The sequence below is a fragment of the Telmatherina bonti genome, assembly GCF_933228915.1.
Source record: "Telmatherina bonti genome assembly, chromosome: 7".
Lineage (NCBI taxonomy): Eukaryota > Metazoa > Chordata > Actinopteri > Atheriniformes > Telmatherinidae > Telmatherina > Telmatherina bonti.
In genome coordinates, this window is record NC_136625.1 from 37,511,017 (window position 1) to 37,532,923 (window position 21,907).

The following is a 21,907-nucleotide window of genomic DNA, read 5'->3' on the forward strand; positions in this document are numbered from 1 at the left end:
CCGGCAGGAGAAGCTGCAGGACAACAGAGTCGTAGACAATCAGCAGATTTCTCTTTGTTTCAGGGTCACGATGACTCAGTCAGAAAAAAATACTACGGGAACAAGTCAGTGACATACCTGGGAAGAACAGGAGAAAAAGATGGACAAAGCTTCACAAATGTGAGAGAAAATGGATCCAACAACTTTGAAGATCCACCATCTACATTGTAGAAAATCATCTAACGATGCAAAGAATCAGGAGGAATCTCTGTATGCTTGGGACAAGGCTGCATGCCAGTTATCGTCTGCAAAGGAGACGTAATTCTCTGCTGGAAATCACTGCATACATTACATATAAATAAATTTAATGCCTTTTTTTTTTTTTTTTTAAATGGAATACTTTATCATTTAGAATTTAAAAAAAAAGACATTTTACCATTTCATGGAAAATAATGTTTATTTTCAATTTAGCTTTGTCTTGCTGCAATCAGCAGTTTCAGAAACAAAAAGTCCAGACCTTTGGCCAGTACAAAACATCCAAAGCTAACACTGTTGACAAAGTGACTTTGTTTTCTTTCATATTCAGCACGAAACTATTTTTATTTGTTGTAGTTGTTAATGTAACATCAGAATGGAGGTCTTGGTTTATTCCAGAAGGACAATTTTAGGTTAAAATATCTCATTTCAAAGTATTTCATAGAGTGCTCTATAAAGAGGGAATACTAACAATGCTTTTTATTTTTTTACAGAGGCTAACAGATGTTAACTATGCTAAAAATCGCTATGGAAATACTTTTTACAGATGTGTTGCTGCATCAGACTGATTGATTGATTGAATGAATGAATGAATGAATGAATGAATGAATCCATTTAAAATCTTCAGCCTATAAGGTCAGTTACAAACTGAAATTATGTGTATTGTATTAACAGACATTTAGCTTTTAAACAAACTGTAACTGAAAAAGAAACCAAGGATTATTTTTGCTCATCCTGTAAAATCCATGAATGAACCCAGAATACAGAAAAGAGGGAAAAAGACAAAGATGAGACTCAACTGATTATTAATTAATTGACGTTGTTTTACATTGAAAATGAACAGAGATGTAGACAATTTCAAACCATCACTAACTTCACTCATTTGTAAGTTCATTCGTTCATTCATTTATTTATTCATTCGTTGATTCATTAAATCATTCGTTCATTTGGTTAATCATTCGCTTATTCATTCGATCGTTCATTAGTTTTTTCATTCATTCATTGGTTCATTCATTCATTTATTCGTTCATTCATTCATTTATTCATTTATTCATTTATTCATTCATTCATTGGTTCATTCATTCATTTATTCGTTCATTCATTCATTTATTCGTTCATTCGTTGGTTCATTCATTCATTCGTTCATTCATTCATTCATTCGTTCATTCATTTATTCGTTCATTCGTTGGTTCATTCATTCATTCGTTCATTCATTCATTTATTCGTTCATTCGTTTGTTCATTCATTCATTTATTCGTTCATTCATTCGTTCATTCATTCATTCATTCGTTCATTCATTCATTTATTCATTCATTCGTTTGTTCATTCATTCATTTATTCGTTCATTCATTCGTTCATTCATTCATTCATTCGTTCATTCATTCATTTATTCGTTCATTCGTTTGTTCATTCGTTCATTCATTCATTTATTCGTTCATTCATTCATTTATTCGTTCATTCGTTTGTTCATTCATTCATTTGTTCATTCATTCATTTGTTCATTCATTCATTTATTCGTTCATTCATTCATTTATTCGTTCATTCATTCGTTCATTCATTCATTTATTCGTTCATTCGTTTGTTCGTTCATTTGTTTGTTCATTCATTCATTCATTCATTCATTCATTCGTTCATTCATTCATACATTCGTTCATTCATTCATTTATTCATTCATTCATTTGTTCATTCGTTCATTCATTCATTTATTCGTTCATGCGTTTGTTCATTCGTTCATTCATTCATTTATTCGTTCATTCATTCATTTATTCGTTCATGCGTTTGTTCATTCGTTCATTCATTCATTTATTCGTTCATTCATTCATTTATTCGTTCATGCGTTTGTTCATTCGTTCATTCATTCATTTATTCGTTCATTCATTCATTTATTCGTTCATTCGTTTGTTCATTCGGTCATTTGTTTGTTCATTCATTCATTTATTCATTCATTCATTTGTTCATTCGTTCATTCATTCATTTATTCGTTCATTCATTCATTTATTCGTTCATTCGTTTGTTCATTCATTCATTTATTCGTTCATGCGTTTGTTCATTCGTTCATTCATTCATTTATTCGTTCATTCATTCATTTATTCGTTCATTCGTTTGTTCATTCGTTCATTCATTCGGTCATTTGTTTGTTCATTCATTCGTTCATTCATTCATTTATTCGTTCATTCGTTTGTTCATTCGTTTGTTCGTCTTCTGTACTGCTTACACGCAGGACCTCCATTCTATAACACGAGACACGTCTGTATTTAACGGTATGTTCTCACATTACTTCCTTCAGAGAATTTTATTTCATTCTTTTCTCTCCCAGTTTGAAAGTTTGTTAGATACAGGTGGGAAGACTACTTCACTTTATTTGAAATGTTGTTAAGTATAGAACATCTAATTATTTCAAATGGCTAGTCTGAATAATTTATTAGTGGTTGCACCACAGGAAGCTTTGTTTATTATTCTACTCACAATCAGCTGATATTTTCCATCAAATGACAAAATGTCTCGGTTTCATCATCTGACATGTTGTTTGTCTTTTACTGGGAAGAAAGGATGGATTCATTAGATTCTGCTTTCATTCACATTTTACAGATGTGAATAAGAAAATGATAAAAATCAGGGTTGCTTTTGTGTTTATTTTTCAGCAACTTTGCGTTAACGTCCTCTCTGAGATTAAACTTACCAGTTAAGAATATTACTGGTGCAGAGGGATAATGACAAATGGCATGAGAAGATATCAGGATCCACAGCATCAGTATGGCGCAGCACCATTCTACACACTCCAGCTAATTGAATATCCTTATCTGAACGTCTCTGTGACGTGAAACAGAAGCCAAGCAGCAGCACATCTGAATTTGCCTTACAGACATGGAGGGAAATGTAACTCGCACATAAAGCTTCTGCACTGCACAGCAAGTAATCGTGTTTTAAGGTAGGTGAACCATAACCAGACCTCACACGGTACTGTACTACGGTGGAGATAAAAGTTCTGGATATTGTGAAAAATCCCCTGAGCTATAGCAGTTTCCTTCCATAATTCTTTTTCTTTTAATAAAATTAAGCATCTAATACCCCTGGGCCTTTTAACATAAATTGATTCTATTTAAAAAGCTTTTCTTTTCAGTCTGACAAAGGAGAGGAAACGCGGTGGCTGGGGAGATGAATGATGGAGAAAATGGACTCAGAGGAAGAGCTGGAGGACAGCTGGGAGAGGTTACAGACAAAATGCTCAACCATTAACGGGTTAACAGTCAGAGGGAGGCTGATAATGGAGGCTGGGAGAGCTGTATGGGAACGGCACCTCATGCAGAGCCAAACACCATAAAAACGACTATCATAAACCATAAAGAAGCACAGAGACCAGCCGAGGAACCACAACACAAACCACATCATGTAAATATAGATAAGCCAGAGATCAGATACCATGCTGGGGGAAAAAACCTGCTCAAAGAGGAAGTTCAGACCACAGATTATAAAGCACATTATAAAGCATAGAAGCTGTTTCACATGCATGTAGGGTCCCAAGTCCAGTGTCCGGAGGCTACACGTCAGAAGTCCAGAGACTGAGGGTGATTCTCAATTCTCCCCCTTCCCCCTTCCACTTAGTCCTATGCCTCCATATTGCGCAATCATGTGGGGGGAAGGGGTATCCCAATTCTCCTTTGGGCAAAGGCTAAGGGGGAAGGGTGAGGGCTACACACCCCTTAAAATGAAGCTTTTCCAGGACCACACTTCATTGAAGAAGGGGTAGAAGCATACAGCTACCAATTACTAGTTCCTGTACAGCGCGTTCACCGGCAACATGTCTACCAACGCTGAAAAAGAGGTTTACACATTTAAGTATTTTCAGCATTAAAATACGATTTAATAACAAGACTGAAGTTACAGCATTTTATTTTACGATGTTATGTTCTGCTCTGTGAAAGTTTGCTACAGCTAGCACAAGAGGCTAGCATTAGCTGAACTGCTGGTTTGATATATGAATACATAAAACCACTGTCGCTGTTTTCTTTCAGTGACAATCATCTATATGTTGCAGCATTTCCTTTACTTTTGTGCACTGTGCTAAATTGTATCATATGTTTTAACCAGGGACACCAGAACACACGAGGGCACTTATCCACTACAGAGCAGAAAAAGAGGAGTTTATTGTTTACGTTCCTGTTCTTGGACTAATTTCTCTTAAAAAGCCTCTATTAAGTTATAATTACATAAAGAAGTTACACGTTCAATTCCCATGTTGTGAATACAATGTCTGCAAAACAACGTTCATCCCGTTTATGCAGTTTACACAGCATTAAAGTTTTTATACAATTACTACCAGGTTACTTTTGATGATTACTGCTACAGTCTGTATTTATATCTACATTTAAAAAAAAAAAAAAAATCAAGCTATGTATATGTATCTCATAGACAACTTGTATCTGACCCTTGTAATGGAATGCATTGGGCTGATGAAAACAAACAAAAAATTTCTACTTTAATACAGAACATTCATAAGAGAGGTGTGGTTGGAAGGAAAGGTGACTGGCCAACAAGCAGAGATGGGAGATATACCGATTAAACCAGACAACAGAAAGTAGCACGGCTGACGACAACGGCTTCTTGGAAAACAAGATGTCGCCTCTGTTTGCGTAGCAGCTAGAGTGCCACAGCTTGATGACGTTGTCAAGGTGTAGTGGTGTCCCATTTCTTAGGGGAATGTTTTCATCACTTGACACTTACCCCTCCACTGGGGGGCCGAGGGATAGGGCTAGGGATAGGGCTAAGGGAAGGGGTAAAAGATAGAATTGAGACTTAGCCTAAATGTCCAGAGGCTACAAGCTAAGTGTCCACAAGCTAAATGCTAAGGGTTTAGAGGCTACACGTTAGGAGTTCAGAGGCTAAATGTCCAGCGGCTTTACGCTAAATGACTACAGGCTAACTGTCCAGATGCTATATGTTCAGAGGCTATAGACTAAATTTCCAGAGGCCACAAGCTAAGTGTCCATGAGCTAAATGCTAAGTGTTCGGAGGCTACACGTCCCGTCCCAGAGACTAAATGTCCCGAGGCTAAATGTCCAAAAATTAAATGTCTAGAGGATATCCGCTAAATGACCAGAGGCTATATGTAAAATGACCAGAGGCTAAATGTCCAAAGGCTACACACTAAATGACTAGAGGCTAAATGTCCAGAAAATAAATGTCCAGAGGGTATACGCTAAATGACCATAGGCTACAAGCTAACTGTCCAGATGCTAACTGTTCAGAGGTTAAATGTGCACAGGGTATATGTTAAGTGTCCATTGGGTACATGCTAACTGCAAAGAGGGAGGCTGAGGACTACTGAGTATCAGGACCACTATGCAAGACAAAACATCCATGTTCCATGAATGCATTGGGAAGATGGTCTTAAGGGACAAAGCACTAAATGCATGTCTTAAGCTCTGGAACCTGCAGGAAAACAATATGGAGAATCATCATGGGAAGACAAGCCCCTCAAGGAATGTACCACCAACAGATATCCAAACAATATGAACAAGGTTAATAATGGCTAGAAAAAGGTGGACTGAAGGATCTACCACACCAGACTTGACTACAGGTGCAGACTGAATCAATCCAGCACCTTACAGCAGGATGCAAGATACCGACAGGCAAAGAATCCATGGAACCCCATAACCAAGTAACTGGCATTGAGTCTGCACAGAAACATCTATGCAGAATATGGACTGGAGGCCTCAAAGTCCCAATGGAAACAGCTCCCAAGATGGTGGAGAATCAGAGGGCTAAGACCCTCTAGGACTTCTAAATACATAAGGACAAAACAAGTGAATACAGGGGTGATGGATCAGCAGCTGAGGAAAGCTTAGTGATGGATTTATCATTCAAAACAATGGAATTATCAAGAAAAAGGAAGATAAAAAAATAAAAAAAACTGGAGAAGTACAAAGGATTCAATGAAGAACCAAAGAAGGCCTGAAAGGTGAAAACAACAGTAGTATCCATAGTCATCGGAGCACTGGGGCCGTGTCCCCCATACTGGCAAAATGTCTCCAACAGATACCTGGAGAAACATCAGACATCTCCATCCATTCAGTCCTAGGAACAGCTAAGATACTGTAAAGAACCTTTAAGATCCCAGGGCTCTGGCATACCACATTTCCATCAGATCATGCTGCACAAAGCTAAAGCTACATCTAAAAGGAAACATTAAAAAGTGCATAACAGTGGATCAATAAAACTAAACAATGAGGCGGATTAAAACCATTTTAAAATCTACTTAAACAACAACAAAGACAGTTAAAACTAAATGTTCAGATCAACTTGTGATGAAAGCCGGTTGATAAAAATATGTCTTCAGCGGGAATAAAGGGTTCTAGAGATCTGATATTTAGAGAGAGTTTCTATTATAAAGATAACAAGAAGTCACTGGTTCCAACCAGGAAATGCAGAAAAGCAGCTCTTAATACACAACAAGCACATCCACATGTACTCCATAGTTTGCACACATTACACATAAAGTACAACACACACGCATAAACCCACACACACACATTTAGGGTTGTGAATAGATGCTTTTTTTTTCTATTTTATTACCGCAGAAACAATATTGTTTGAACAAACGATGATCATATGATTTATGATCCACTAACCACTAACAGCAGGATCTTTCTGAGTAGATGCAGATAAGCAGCAACTTTCTGTTGTTCCCTCCCTGGATGCTAACGATGGAGGAAGCTGTGTCCGACGTTTAAAGCTTCTGCGTTACATGCTGCAAACCATGTTGAATAACCTGAGCTAACCTTCTGTAGAGACATGAGGAAAAGCAGAAAGACCTCATGAAAGCATCAGAAATACACAAATCTTTTCCTCCTGCTCTCCCATCACGTTTAGCTAACGTCTGGAAACAGCTGCATGGCAGAAGTTGAAGCACATGTGGAAGAAGCTGCATGGCAGTCTGAATTGCAGCCACGTTGCTGTCTCTCCAAGTCTTTGCATTGCGAACATGCCCTGGTGCAGGAAAAGCCTTAGATCAATAACCTAATTAGCCGTGAAGCATATGCGTTGTGGTGATCCATTATGTGGCTGACGTCTGTTGGCATAGCGTCTCACAGGAAGCAGTGTGTGAGTGAGCGCTGGTTGTATGTTAAGCTGAGAGTTACGGTGACATACAGAGCTCGACAAAGTGTAATCATTAGCTACAACACACATTAGAAAGAGGAAAACATGAAGGTTGAACAATCGAGTTCAGCCAATGCTAGCATAAGAAATACTCGCCAAACCTGCCTCTATTTCTGTCTGAACACCATCCGTTACCATAGAAACCAAATCACAATCATGTTTTTATGACCTAAACTCACCAACAGCAACATACAGATACAGGAAAGTAATCCTGCGTGGTGACTGGTTTGATCTGGTCAATGAAAAAACAGCTGCATGTGAGTCCCTGTTGAGCTAACAGTTAGCATTAGCGCTATGTTAGCAATGCTGTATATTGAAAAGCCCTTTAGTGAAACAGCAGCATTCCTCATATGCAGGATTTACATTTCCAGCCAGTTTTACCTCCTGCAGCTTTATAAAAAGGAACAGGAGCCTTTTGATACCGATCCTGGTATGTTTACTGGGAGTACTGTGTGAACTCGCAAACAAACTCTGATTCGGATTAACGCAGGTGTTGGTTAGTTTCCAGCGGGCCAAAAAACAAAGTGCATTGTGGGTTCAGCGCAAAGCATCGTGGATAAACACATCATAAATACATGTGCGACAATAGACTGCTCTCACCGAAGTAGATATATATATGTATATCTAACAGTCAGATGTGGAAGAATTTGGTTGTGATAGTCCTGATATGTTCTACAAGTCAGAGTTGTCCTGCATTAACCAACAGATAAACCAGGTGTCTTCTTCGTTGGTGGTCTCATCTTCTACCAAGTGATTATTAGTGCGGAACCACTTTTCATCAAGGGTGGAACGCATTATTTCAAAGGTCTGATTTGTTTGAGCTGTGCAGCGTGAAATCAGATAAGATATAATGTTACACAAATGTGCATCTTTGTTTTGTATTGTATGTCTTGTATATGTGTTTGAGATAGATAAAGAAAAAAAAATGTAAGAAAAAGAAAAAGAACTTTAGCCACAACCAAAACTGGCAAATGATTTAAAACTTATAAAAGAAATTTTGCAAAAAAAAAAAAAAAAATCCAGAAACAAAGGTTTAAAATTTGTTGTCCAGGATGAGAAGAACCTGTCTGTCATGGACAATCTGTAAACCCAATTTCAGGATTTTTCTAAAAAAGAAAGTCTTTCATGTGTGTTTATTATCTCAAGTTCTCTGACGATCATTGTTTCCATGTGTAAAAGCCTTTAGCGGAACAGGAACATCCAAACCCCAGGTATCACATCGGTACTGGGTATCAGCAGATGTTTAAAACCCAGGTATCGGATCAGTACTGGGTATCGGCAGATATCTAAAACCCAGGTATCGGATCGGTACTGGGTATCGGCAGATATCTAAAACCCAGGTATCGGATCGGTACTGGGTATCGGCAGATATCTAAAACCCAGGTATCAGATCGGTACTGGGTATCGGCAGATATCTAAAACCCAGGTATCGGATCGGTACTGGGTATCGGCAGATATCTAAAACCCAGGTATCAGATTGGTACTGGGTATCGGCAGATATCTAAAACCCAGGTATCAGATCGGTACTGGGTTTCGGCAGATATCTAAAACCCAGGTATCGGATCAGTACTGGGTTTCGGCAGATATCTAAAACCCAGGTATCAGATCGGTACTGGGTATCGGCAGATATCCAAAGCTCAGGTATCACATCGGTACTGGGTATCGGCAGATATCCAAACCCCAGGTATCACATCGGTACTGGGTATTGGCAGATATCCAAAGCTCAGGTATCACATCGGTACTGGGTATTGGCAGATATCCAAACCCCAGGTATCACATCGGTACTGGGTATCGGCAGATATCCAAACCCCAGGTATCGGATCAGACATTCAAACCCCAGGTATCAGGTTGATACTGGACATGCATTTTAGGACTCATGAGGCTGAGATCTTATTGACTTACCTCTGAAAACAACCAATTTGCATCGTTGATGACCGCAGTCTGATCCGGTATATGGAAAGTACCGTCTACGGATGAACGTAGATGGTAACCCGGAGGAGCGCCGCCTGTTTTTTTTTTGTATGCAGTTATGAGCATTAAATCCACCCAATCAATTCAATCAGAAGAGTTACGACCCCGAACTGCCACTTAGAGCCATTAAACAGAGAGAGCAAGCAGAATTTTCCAGCGAGAGTGTATGGATGAATGGGGGGGGGGTCGTTGGGTTGGCGTGTTTAACCACTCGTCATGATGCCTTCATGGGCCCTTGAGTAATTAAAACTCCGCGATCAGTGCAATGTGCTCTCTTGATTAATAAATGTGCTCTTATAATTGATTAATAAACTCTTCTCTGTATTTGGCAAAGAAGTAACACCATACGCCCCCCCACTCACTGTGTGTGTGTGTGTGTGTGTGTGTGTGTGTGTGTGTGTGTGTGTGTGTGTGTGTGTGTGTGTGTGTGTGTGATCAGTTGACATACAGGTCCATGGTGTGTTTGTGTCGACGGTGTGAATTATAAATCCAGTAGATTATCTTGTACAGACCACGACCAAACTTTAGCCAAACTCAACACCCCCGTAAAAAAACTGCTGCACATACGCCAGGCCGGTGTCTCCATAGCAACAAGCTAAAACAAATCTATTTCAGAGCTTCTAAATACAAAAAGGGAAAACAGATTAATTATTAAAAGAGCTTCATGTTCATACTCACTGTGCATGTGCTGCAGCCACCTTCCAGCTTCTACCAAGCAGATCCCAGACGTCCACCCCGTCCTCACACACATGCAGGATGTGAGCTAAGCCTCTGACATTTAATTGTTCAGCGAAGTGTGTTTACTTTGAAGGTGTTGGCTGTGCTCGCAGACTCAGAATGCCCAAGTCATGGGAAACATGGGCGGCTAATGAGAGAAAAACAAGCCCTGCAACAAAGCTCGGAGCCGACGGATGGAAAGTTTAAATCAACATAATGTTCCTGCTGGCAAAATCCTCCAAGTAAATTATAATGCTTTATGCGGATCTGTCTCATCAGCTGTTGGAGCTCCTACATCAACATTACCTCAGTGTTATTAAAAAGCCAGCACAAATGCACTACTGATAGCATAATCTGTCCTCTTCAAGAGAGCCGGCTGCCCAATTAACTCTGAACTTTCCTTGATTTAGAAGTCTAAAAGAAACCCGCTTGTACTCTGGAAGAGGTTCAACAATCATAAATTATCTCAGTTACACAACGAAATGGACCCAGAAGACAGTTCGACGACTAAAAACTGCAAATCCAAAGAAGTTGAGACGCTGTGAAAAAGAAATCCATCTGTTCTTCCCAGTAGGAGATAAACAACATATCAGATGATGAAACTGATGGAAAATATGAGTTTGATGCAACAAAAACATCAGTAAAACAGCTGGAACAGAAGAAACAAAAGTAACTGCAGCAGCATTTGACAACTAATTAGGTAAACTGTCAACTTGTCAGTAACATGGCTGAATATTCTGCATGAAGAGACGGACAGAGCTTCACCAGTCTGAGACTAACCGGATCTAAAAGTTTCAGATAAATGTTCCACACAGTCCACCATCTAAAGTGCATAATATACAGATTCAGAGAATTAGAAGGAATCTCTGTATGCATGGGACAGGATCAGTTATCTTTCTGCCTTCAGGACATCTTTAACTGTCACAACTTTTTTCTTATTTGGGTTTAAAATGAGGTGAACAAAAAAAAATGAACAGTTTTGGATTTTATTTTGTTGTGGGACATTCTGGTGTTTGTGGGTCTCTGCTTTTACACGCTCAACCTCCAGTAAAACATGAATGTCTACATCGTGTAAACAGGGTCTAAGTAGTGTGCAAGTGGCACTTTGATATATACGGCGCTGACCTTTTCTGGATCATATGGGGTGATTATACACATGTTGGCCTGCAGTTTGGCAGCAGCAGCACAAAAGCCTTTACTTTAATAGCTTTCCTCCTCTTTCAAGCCATCCATTCCGCCTCACGCCATCCTGGGAGGCGGGCTGGCACGCACTAGACACAGCGAGACACAAGAGCTTACAGGTGGGACGACACCCAGCTGCAAATCTTAATCTGATCTGGTGACGATGTTGCCTTCAAATAACACTGAAATAATCAGTAAATGAGATAATCAATAAAGCGTTGCAGAGGCAGGTTTCACTGTAAAACAACATTTTACACTCTGACTGTAGGAGGTAAACTAACCTCACTAATCACTGACATGACCTGATGTCCCTGAACGCAGCAGGAAGGTAACGTGGAACTGGGATGACCTGATGTCCCTGAACGCAGCAGGAAGGTAACGTGGAACTGGGATGACCTGATGTCCCTGAACGCAGCAGGAAGGTAACGTGGAACTGGGATGACCTGATGTCCCTGAACGCAGCAGGAAGGTAACGTGGAACTGAGATGACCTGATGTCCCTGAATGCAGCAGGGAGGTAACGTGGAACTGAGATGACCTGATGTCCCTGAACGCAGCAGGGAGGTAACGTGGAACTGGGATGACCTGATGTCCCTGAACGCAGCAGGAAGGTAACGTGGAACTGGGATGACCTGATGTCCCTGAACGCAGCAGGAAGGTAACGTGGAACTGGGATGACCTGATGTCCCTGAACGCAGCAGGAAGGTAACGTGGAACTGAGATGACCTGATGTCCCTGAATGCAGCAGGGAGGTAACGTGGAACTGAGATGACCTGATGTCCCTGAACGCAGCAGGGAGGTAACGTGGAACTGGGATGACCTGATGTCCCTGAACGCAGCAGGAAGGTAACGTGGAACTGGGATGACCTGATGTCCCTGAACGCAGCAGGAAGGTAACGTGGAACTGAGATGACCTGATGTCCCTGAACGCAGCAGGAAGGTAACGTGGAACTGGGATGACCTGATGTCCCTGAACGTTTTAACGGTTTTCTGAGTTTCTGGTTTCGGTTATGATCGATCAAGCAAATGAAGTTTGCTTTTAAAACGGGGAATTAAAAAAAAAACCTAAAGCAGAATTAAGGTAATTTTCCAGCAAATTTATTCTATTAAAACGATGTTTATCATGGAGATGTGTTGATGGAGATGTCTCTGCAGAGACATTAGCGGCGGACATCAGAAGACGTAGCGATGCACCTGTCCTGCAGTGTCACTGAGGCGAGACACGATGTGGACGTAGCTGCCATCTACTCAGCGGCTGCAGCTATCGGCTTTCAGGGTGCGTTGCAGGACACTGTAATCCTACACACTGGATCAGGCCTGTTTTGTTTAGGGGACTCAGACGGGAGGGGGTGTAGGGACGGTCTCATTAAGGTCAGATCAATAAGATGTAACCAGGATCCACACCATCACCAGAACAGATGAGCGCGTCTGGACCGCCTGCGCTTCTGAGCCGCAAGAAAAATTTTAAAACGTTTCGTAAGATTTTTTTAGATTATCATGAGTAAAAAAGGAATAAATGATGTTTGAAATAAAAATATACAAAGCAGTTATATGATATAAAGCTCCAAACCAAAGCAAATAAATGTAATAGAACGTCCAACATGACATTATGTCTGTTTGAAATCCTCACCTCACTGCCTTCCTGCATTTCAGAGAAGATAGACAGAGCTTCAGCTATCTGACACGAACTGGATCCTCTGAGGATCCACCATCTAGAATATCATGTAGAATATCATCAGGAGATTCTGAAGGAATCCCTGTATGGAAACCTGGATGAAGATGTGGAATAGTTTGTGGACAGCATGGACGGCGTGTCCTGCAGACTAAAGAGGAGAGGGAGCATCCAGCTTGTTATCAGCCTGCATCTCTGATGGGATGGGGTTGCATTAGTGCCGATGGCGTGGGCAGCTTCCACATCTGGGAAGCTCCATCAATGCTGGAACGTCTGCTCCCATCCAGACAACGTCTCTTTCAGGGAAGACCTTGCAGGTTCCACCATGCTGGACCACATCCTGATGGTGGAACAGGAGAACTGGTCCAGCAGGACCATGCTGAACCACATCCTGATGGTGGAACAGGAGAACTGGTCCAGTAGGACCATGCTGAACCACATCCTGATGGTGGAACAGGAGAACTGGTCCAGTAGGGCCATGCTGAACCACATCCTGATGGTGGAACAGGAGAACTGGTCCAGTAGGGCCATGCTGAACCACATCCTGATGGTGGAACAGGAGAACTGGTCCAGTAGGGCCATGCTGAACCACATCCTGATGGTGGAACAGGAGAACTGGTCCAGCAGGACCATGCTGAACCACATCCTGATGGTGGAACAGGAGAACTGGTCCAGCAGGACCATGCTGAACCACATCCTGATGGTGGAACAGGAGAACTGGTCCAGCAGGACCATGCTGAACCACATCCTGATGGTGGAACAGGAGAACTGGTCCAGTAGGACCATGCTGAACCACATCCTGATGGTGGAACAGGAGAACTGGTCCAGTAGGGCCATGCTGAACCACATCCTGATGGTGGAACAGGAGAACTGGTCTGATGCAGTCCAGTTTCACCAGTACAAAACATCTGGAGCATCATGGAAGCAGCTGGAATCCTGCATCAGGACCAGAACGGGACGACATTCCTCGCAATGCTAAATATCATCCTGGAACCACGTTTTCCAGACGTGTTGCAGCATCACATTCATATTTTCCATCAGATGATAAAATGTCTCCGTTTCATCGCCTGACACGTTGTTTATCCTCGACGGGGAGGAAAAGATGATTCATGAGATTCAGAATTTTTTGCTTCTTTTAAAAACATTTTTATGAATCTGGTTTGAATCTGCAGCTTCTAAACTAAGTCCTCATTTTCTTTCCTTCACTTGTTTGTGTGATAACTCCTAACAGCTGCTCCGCGTCTCACCCGTGCCTCCCTCTGTGAGGAAGTGTGAGAAAGAGAGAAGCTGGATCGGATCGACTGACATCACAGATGACGCCTTTAGGTGGAAAACCTGTTAAAGCTGCTGGAACTTCCGTCCGTCTGCATTGCTGTTGACGTGCATTCACAGGACGCTGCAGCTACAAGATGAAAGTTTGCTTCCGTTCAGGCAGGTGGACACGTCCTCATTCTGCTGATGCTCCAGAATCCAGCCAAGTTCAGAACAGTCGTGTCAAGGTGTTTTGATGTTCCACCTTTTGCTAGTGGTGAAAACAGCCGCTGCATGTTAAAAAGGACTCTCGTGGTCTTATTTGGATGCAGCGCCCTCATCAATGCCTGCTTCCCATCCTCACACAGAAAAACTTCACCTTGACTGCTGCCAGGAGTGGAAAGTTGGGACAGGAGCTGCCATAAAAGTGTTTGTGGGGGAACTAATCGCCATTTGAAGATCAGATAATGGAGCTTTCACCCTGAAATGAAGAAATCCAGATAGAGCTGCAGAATTAATCGTTAAAAAATCGCCATCTCGATTCATACTTATATGATCTACCTTTCAAATAACGACGATTTAAAAAAGAAAAAAAAAAGACCACAAATGTAGCGCATTTGGAAATGGGACACCACCTGCATAAAAACAAGTGCTCCCTCTTTCTCCCTCAACAAATGACAACAGCGGATCCTTACACCACATGACGTAGATGCTGACTGGTCGGAAAAAACTTGCCGACTTTCCAAACCTTCTTGGTGACTTTTTTTTGTTTGTTTTGTTAAAAGCGACCGGCGACAAATCTAGCAACTTTTACTGGAGTCACAATGAATAGTGCATGTGAAAATCCACCGCTGATCCCAGCCTGGCTTACAGAGTGGGATGTAAACTAACATCATTTCTGTTGTCTCTGTTTGGTCCATTCAGATTGTTAATGTCCAGTTTAAACTGTCTGTCCAGACCATAGACTGTATATAACAGATGGGCGGAGCCTCCGTGACGTCACCCGTAGGTTTCTGAAGAGCTGAATTGAAGCTCGGTGGGCGGTTCCTACCGTCGCCATCTTGGCAGGGGCATGTGCGTCATCTCGCCCGGAAAATACAAATATGGGCAAAGAGGTGGAGCTGAGAGGGAGGCTGTGAGCGTCATGGTGGGTGATTGACATCGAGCGAACTCTGAGCTTTCTGTTGCTAAGAGCTAACCGAGCTAACCTGGAGATAACAGGAGCTACCCAGCTAACGGAGGTAAGCGGGCTAAAGCTAAGTCACGCTGTTAACCTGCTAAATACCGCGGTTGTTCTACGTTCTTCTGACTTGAAGCAGGAGATTTGTATCTATCAATCAAAAGGACACGCCCCTAAATATGCCGAACTTCGAGATTAAATTACTTTTAAACGGGCGAGTTAGAAAAAAATTCACTCCCCCCCACAGTTGTCATGAAGGTAAACCTGACCCATTAAACCTAAAATGGATTTTTGAATCAGGCTGTAAACATGTTTATTTCTGCTGTGAAGTTGGTCTTTTTAACATGGGAGTCTATGGGGATTTGCTCTGTTTTGCAGCCCCTAGTGGATGAAGTGGGAACTGCAGTTTTATGCACTTCTGTGTAGGCTTCACTTTTAACCGCCGGAGGTTGCCGCTTGGTCCAGTAAGTAGTTTAAAAAGTTGTTTTTACCGACATATGTTCATGTTTTACTTTAACTAAAAACAAACCAAAAGTCAGAAAACTACAAAAAACATACAAAAGACAAAAATAAACAGTAACTCTTTTGGGTCACTTTGCTGGTCCAAAGTAAAGAAAGCAGCTATTGGCTGTTCTAAAAGTCGCTGAATGATGTCATCGCCTAATTTGCATAATTGGCCACATGCTGTAATGTAATGGTCGTTTTAGGAGAGAGGAATATTGTGGGAGAAACAAAAGATGAGTCAAAACCACCCTAAATGTGTTTAGTACTATGAATGAACTCTTTTCTGTCGTTTTTTTTTTTTTTTGGTTTTTTTTTTTTTTTAAGTTTTTTTTTTTATTTTGCCATTGAAATAGGTTATCACTTTAAAAAGTAGATTTTGAATCCCTTTAGACCCACAGTGCATAAATCACTTTTGTCCTCCATTGTTAAATATCAGAATATCAAATTTAACCAAAGGACTGCTGTGTGAAGTTTCTAGCTTCATGTCCAACCCTCCTGTTGTTTCTATTTTAAGAAACATACCGACCTCTCATCACCTTATGCACATAAAAAAAATTGTTAAAAAATGTTACTATTAAAATTATTGAAAGTTTGAGAAGACAAGAGAGACATTTATTGTTTTTATATTCAGTGTCAGCTGTTGTAAAGTTGATGTGCTGGTAAAACATGCAATAAATATTTATATTGGTTAAAAATTGTGATCTCAATTCTAAGCAAAAAAAATCGTGATTCTCATTTTATCCAGAGTCATGCGGCCCTATGTCCAGATGTGTTTCAGATTTAACTCAACAGCTTCGGTCTTCTCTTGTCTTTCAGTTTAACCGTCAAACCCAGAGTAAATAAAATGAGCAGCAATGAGGTTCATGTTCAGTTTGTTGGTGTCTAAGGACCTCAGGACGTCTGTGATGATGCCTGAGTAAATTCCTCAGCAGCATCCAGCATCATGCTGACACCAGCCTTCATCTCCTGCACCTGAACCAGACTGCCGGGCTTGTCTCATCGGGGTCTACAGTTAACACCACTGCCCTCGTTTTCATTTCTTTTTATAGGAAGTGATTTCTGAGAATAACAGCTGAACTGATGTAATACGTTCAGCTGCGTTAAAGCAGGACATGAGGAACCTTTTCCTTCTAGTTTTCTCCTCTTCATGTCACAGAGGAGTCCAGGTCTGGTCCAGGAGGTCTACCATCCTGCAGCATTTAGATGTATCCCCACATCCTCCTGTCATGCAGCTCTGCAGTGGCCTGGGAAGCAGACCTTCCTCTGGTTCAGGTGTGTTGGAGGGATGGTAGAGCTCCAGGACCAGACTTTAACGCCCACGTTTCAGCTTTTCTGCCTTCCACCTCTCCGTCTTCAGTCTGCAGGCTTCATGTTTGGTCCCTCTCCTAGTTGGATTTATGTTAAAAGATGTTTTTAACTGAAACGATTTGAGTTCGTAGAACGTAAATTTGATCAATCTTAATTTAGGTTTTCTTTTTAAAACACATGATGGTTTCAAGTTGACTTTACTTAAGTAGTTCATGAACTGATGATGATGATGATGATGATGATGATGGACACCTCTATAAATGGTCAGTCAGGAGAATCCAGCATCCTGCTGGTTTTCGTAAAGATGAAGGTCCTGCTAGTTTCCATGGAGATAGAGGGGTTTATAGTGAAGTATTTTCTCTTCCTATCATGAACCATTTCAGTCTTCACATCATTTGTTCAACTCCAATGAAATCAGGAGGAGCTTCATCTCCATGGAAACCAACAAGACCTTCATCTCTACAGAAACCAGAAGGACCTTCTTCTCCATAGGAACCAGTAGGACCTTCATCTCCATGAAAACCAACAAGACCTTCATCTCTACAGAAACCAGCAGGACCTTTGTCTCCATAGGAACCAGCAGGACCTTCATCTCCATGGAAACCAACAAGACCTTCATCTCTACAGAAACCAGCAGGACCTTTGTCTCCATAGGAACCAGCAGGACCTTCATCTCCATGGAAACCAACAAGACCTTCATCTCTACAGAAACCAGCAGGACCTTTGTCTCCATAGGAACCAGCAGAAAAGTCATTTCCACAGAAAAGTAAAGCATGATGTGTGATTGTAGCTGCTAGCTCACATCTTCTTTGTGTGGAGAAATGATCAGAAAGTGATGTTCTCGTGTTTCTGTTTGGGTTCGAACAGAGTTTGGTTTGGATAACGATCCTGGTCGAGTCTTTTAGCCAAGTTTCTTCCTGTTATGTTGCTATGCTACCTGTTAGCGTTGCTGTTATGCTTTTTGTCAGCGTTGCTACCATGCTACCTGTCAGCATTGTTGCTATGCTACCTGTCAGCGTTGCTGCTATGCTACCTGTAAGCATTGCTGCTATGCTACCTGTCAGCATTGTTGCTATGCTACCTGTCAGCGTTGCTGCTATGCTACCTGTCAGCATTGCTGCTATGCTACCTGTCAGCGTTGCTGCTATGCTACCTGTCAGCATTACTGCTATGCTACCTGTCAACGTTGCTGCTATGCTATCTGTAACCATTGCTGCTAACCTGTCAGCGTTGCTGCTATGCTACCTGCCAGCGTTGCTGCTATGCTACATGTCAGCATTGCTGCTATACAAGCCGTCAGCATTGTTGCTATGATACTTGTCAGCATTGTTGTTATACTTGTCAGCATTGCTGCTATGGTACCTGTTAGCGTTGCTGCTATGCTATCTGTAACCATTGCTGCTAACCTGTCAGCATTGTTGCTATGCTACCTGTCAGCATGGCTGCTATGCTACCTGCCAGCGTTGCTGCTATGCTACATGTCAGCATTGCTGCTATGCTACCTGTAAGCATTGCTGCTATGCTACCTGTAAGCATTGCTGCTATGCTACCTGTCAGCGTTGCTGCTATGCTACCTGTCAGCGTTGCTGCTATGCTACCTGTCAGCGTTGCTGCTATGCTACCTGCCAGCGTTGCTGCTATGCTACATGTCAGCATTGCTGCTATGCTACCTGTAAGCATTGCTGCTATGCTACCTGTAAGCATTGCTGCTATGCTACATGTCAGCATTGCTGCTATGCTACCTGTAAGCGTTGCTGCTATGCTACCTGTCAGCGTTGCTGCTATGCTACCTGTCAGCGTTGCTGCTATGCTACCTGTCAGCGTTGCTGCTATGCTACCTGTCAGCGTTGCTGCTATGCTACCTGTAAGCATTGCTGCTATGCTACCTGTCAGCATTGCTGCTATGCTACCTGTAAGCATTGCTGCTATGCTACATGTCAGCATTGCTGCTATGCTACCTGTAAGCGTTGCTGCTATGCTACCTGTCAGCGTTGCTGCTATGCTACCTGTCAGCGTTGCTGCTATGCTACCTGTCAGCGTTGCTGCTATGCTACCTGCCAGCGTTGCTGCTATGCTACCTGTCAGCGTTGCTGCTATGCTACCTGTCAGCGTTGCTGCTATGCTACCTGTCAGCGTTGCTGCTATGCTACCTGTAAGCATTGCTGCTATGCTACCTGTCAGCGTTGCTGCTATGCTACCTGTCAGCGTTGCTGCTATGCTACCTGTCAGCGTTGCTGCTATGCTACCTGTAAGCATTGCTGCTATGCTACCTGTCAGTGTTGCTGCTATGCTACCTGTCAGTGTTGCTGCTATGCTACCTGTCAGCGTTGCTGCTATGCTACCTGTCAGCATTGCTGCTATGCTACCTGTAAGCATTGCTGCTATGCTACCTGTCAGCGTTGCTGCTATGCTACCTGTCAGCGTTGCTGCTATGCTACCTGTCAGCATTGCTGCTATGCTACCTGTAAGCATTGCTGCTATGCTACCTGTCAGCGTTGCTGCTATGCTACCTGTAAGCATTGCTGCTATGCTACATGTCAGCATTGCTGCTATGCTACCTGTAAGCGTTGCTGCTATGCTACCTGTCAGCGTTGCTGCTATGCTACCTGTCAGCGTTGCTGCTATGCTACCTGTCAGCGTTGCTGCTATGCTACCTGTCAGCGTTGCTGTCCTCAGACACCTTCTAGAATGAAGGAGGAAGGATAAGTGAATATCCAGATGTTCCAGCGGCTTGCCGTTCTGCGTTTTGTCAGATCTGAACTGTGAGTCTGAATCATCATCATTGTTTATAATTATATCATGTTATGTCACACATGAAAACACACACAGCTGGAGGAAGTAAGTAAAGTGTTAGTGCGCGTGCAGGCCTCATGACATAACGCCATGGCGTTTGTTTTGTGTCTGGATCCCCCCACCCCACCGTGCTGCCGGAGGGGGGGCATCAGCCACTCTGTACCCAAAAACAACACTGCAACATGGAACAGGTGTGTGCGCGCGCTCGCCATTGCGCTTTTTTTTTTTTTTTTTTTTTTAATGTACGTTGATGCGCGTGCGTGCGTGTCCAAATGGAACAAACAGCCGCGTGAAGTAGACGTGTGACATTTCCACAAGACTGAATCAAAACTGACGATGATTTCCTCCTTTTGCACACACATTCACACGCACACGCACCGCGCGCGCATGAACGCGGTGCTCCGTGAAGAAGGGAAGATGTGACAGGCGTGGTCAGTGAGGAAACCAGTTTGCTGGTTTGGGGTTAAATCGCGCCACGGTCGCGTGAGAAGCAGAGAAAAGGTGGAACGCACCTGATGGAGGTCGATGCGGATCCTCTCCTCTGCTTTGTGGGGGCTCTCGGGCCACAGGTGATAGCTCGAGCCGTAGTTCGGGCTGTCTTTGCTGCTGTTGCTGCAGGTCGCGGACCAGTTCCCCGCGTGCGCTTGCGGTGTTACCTGCGGTGTTACGCGTGAGTCGTGGTTGCGTGGCTGCGTCTGTCCGCCCTGCGCGGTGATCTTCCAGGACTTATTGCGATCTTTGTCACAGTGCTGCTGCGGACGCTGGGGACAGGTCCCCGGCGCGCGCGGCGGCTGCAGCGGGGGAGCCTGGGGGGTCCTGCAGAGCTCTCCGGAGCCGCTGGCGCAGTAGTGGATCGGCAGGCTGCTTCCCACCAGCAGCTGCTGCTGCGCTCGTAACTGAGGGATCTGTTGCTGCTGCAGGTCCTGAGTCTGAGACTCCAATGCTCTCCTGGCGTCGGTGGACTCACACACATTGAAAGCGCGCCCTTTCTGTGAGTTTGCACGGCTTCCTTCAGGGGAGGGGTCCCTCTGTTGGAGTCTTAAATGACAGAAGTGCTGCTGCTGCTGCAACAGCTGCCCGTGGTCTCGGTGCCCTGCTGCTGCTCCTCCTCCTCCCCTGCAGTGTTCCACGATGCTCGCCTGCTGGTAATTATTGGCGCTCCTTTGGAGACGATCCCCCCTCCTGGATCCCCGGGAAAGGAGCAGAGAGGTGGAGGAGGGTGGCGGTGGAATCGGTGGCGGAAGAAGTGGGGAGGGCTGCGGTGGGAGAGGGTCAACGAGATGGGGCTGGTTTGCAGGAAAGCTGGCTTCCTGCTCTGAAAAGCTGCAGTGACAGCTGGGAAACGCAGCCTCCCTGTCTGCCTGCAGCGGCGGGGAGACGGCCGGGGCCCACGGATCCTGCTGCCCGGTGCCTCGCGCTGAAGGTCGCTGGGGGCTGCAGCTGGCTGGAGGTAGGGGGTCGCCGCTGCGAACTGGTCTCCTGGAGGGCTGGCTCACGCACGGGAGCTCCTGCAGACTTTGGCGCGGAGCGGCGGTGGTCTGCGCGCGGTCTCGGTGCTGAGAGGAGGGCGGGGGCGGCAGGCTGAAGACAGGAGCGGCTTGGTCTCGGCTCCGCGCGCTGCCTCCGTGCTTGTGTGCGGCGGGTTGGTGCTGATGGACAGCTCCCGCGCACCGATGCCGCATCCCCCTGATCGCCTCGTCTCGCTCTGCTTGCTCCTGTGCCGTGCAGAACACCGACACCCATTCATTCCGACCAGTCCCAGCAGACCGGGACCGACTTGTACCATTGGCAGGTTTGACCAGGACCTGCCTTAAGACGTCACCGTGCAGCCAAAACGCCGCCTTCCACGGCGTCTCGCGACTTTGGCTGCCATGCGCACACAGGTTGCAGCGGATCGATCCTCCTTCAGGGCGCGAGCGTGATAACAGGCACGGGCTG

The 21,907-nt window shown here is 43.7% G+C and overlaps 1 protein-coding gene across 1 annotated transcript in view; it reads right to left on the reverse strand.

Annotated features, from left to right (window-relative positions):
* The window catches only part of kcnn1a (potassium intermediate/small conductance calcium-activated channel, subfamily N, member 1a), a gene marked incomplete at both ends in the record, with an annotated part of 83,656 nt that extends 62,005 nt beyond the window's left edge, over positions 1-21,651 (reverse strand). Inside the window, one exon of the mRNA XM_079243188.1 lies at positions 20,482-21,651. Within this exon, the coding sequence (XP_079099314.1) occupies positions 20,482-21,651 (1,170 nt within the window). The remainder of the gene's footprint in view (positions 1-20,481) is intronic.
* Positions 21,652-21,907: the final 256 nt, after the last annotated feature.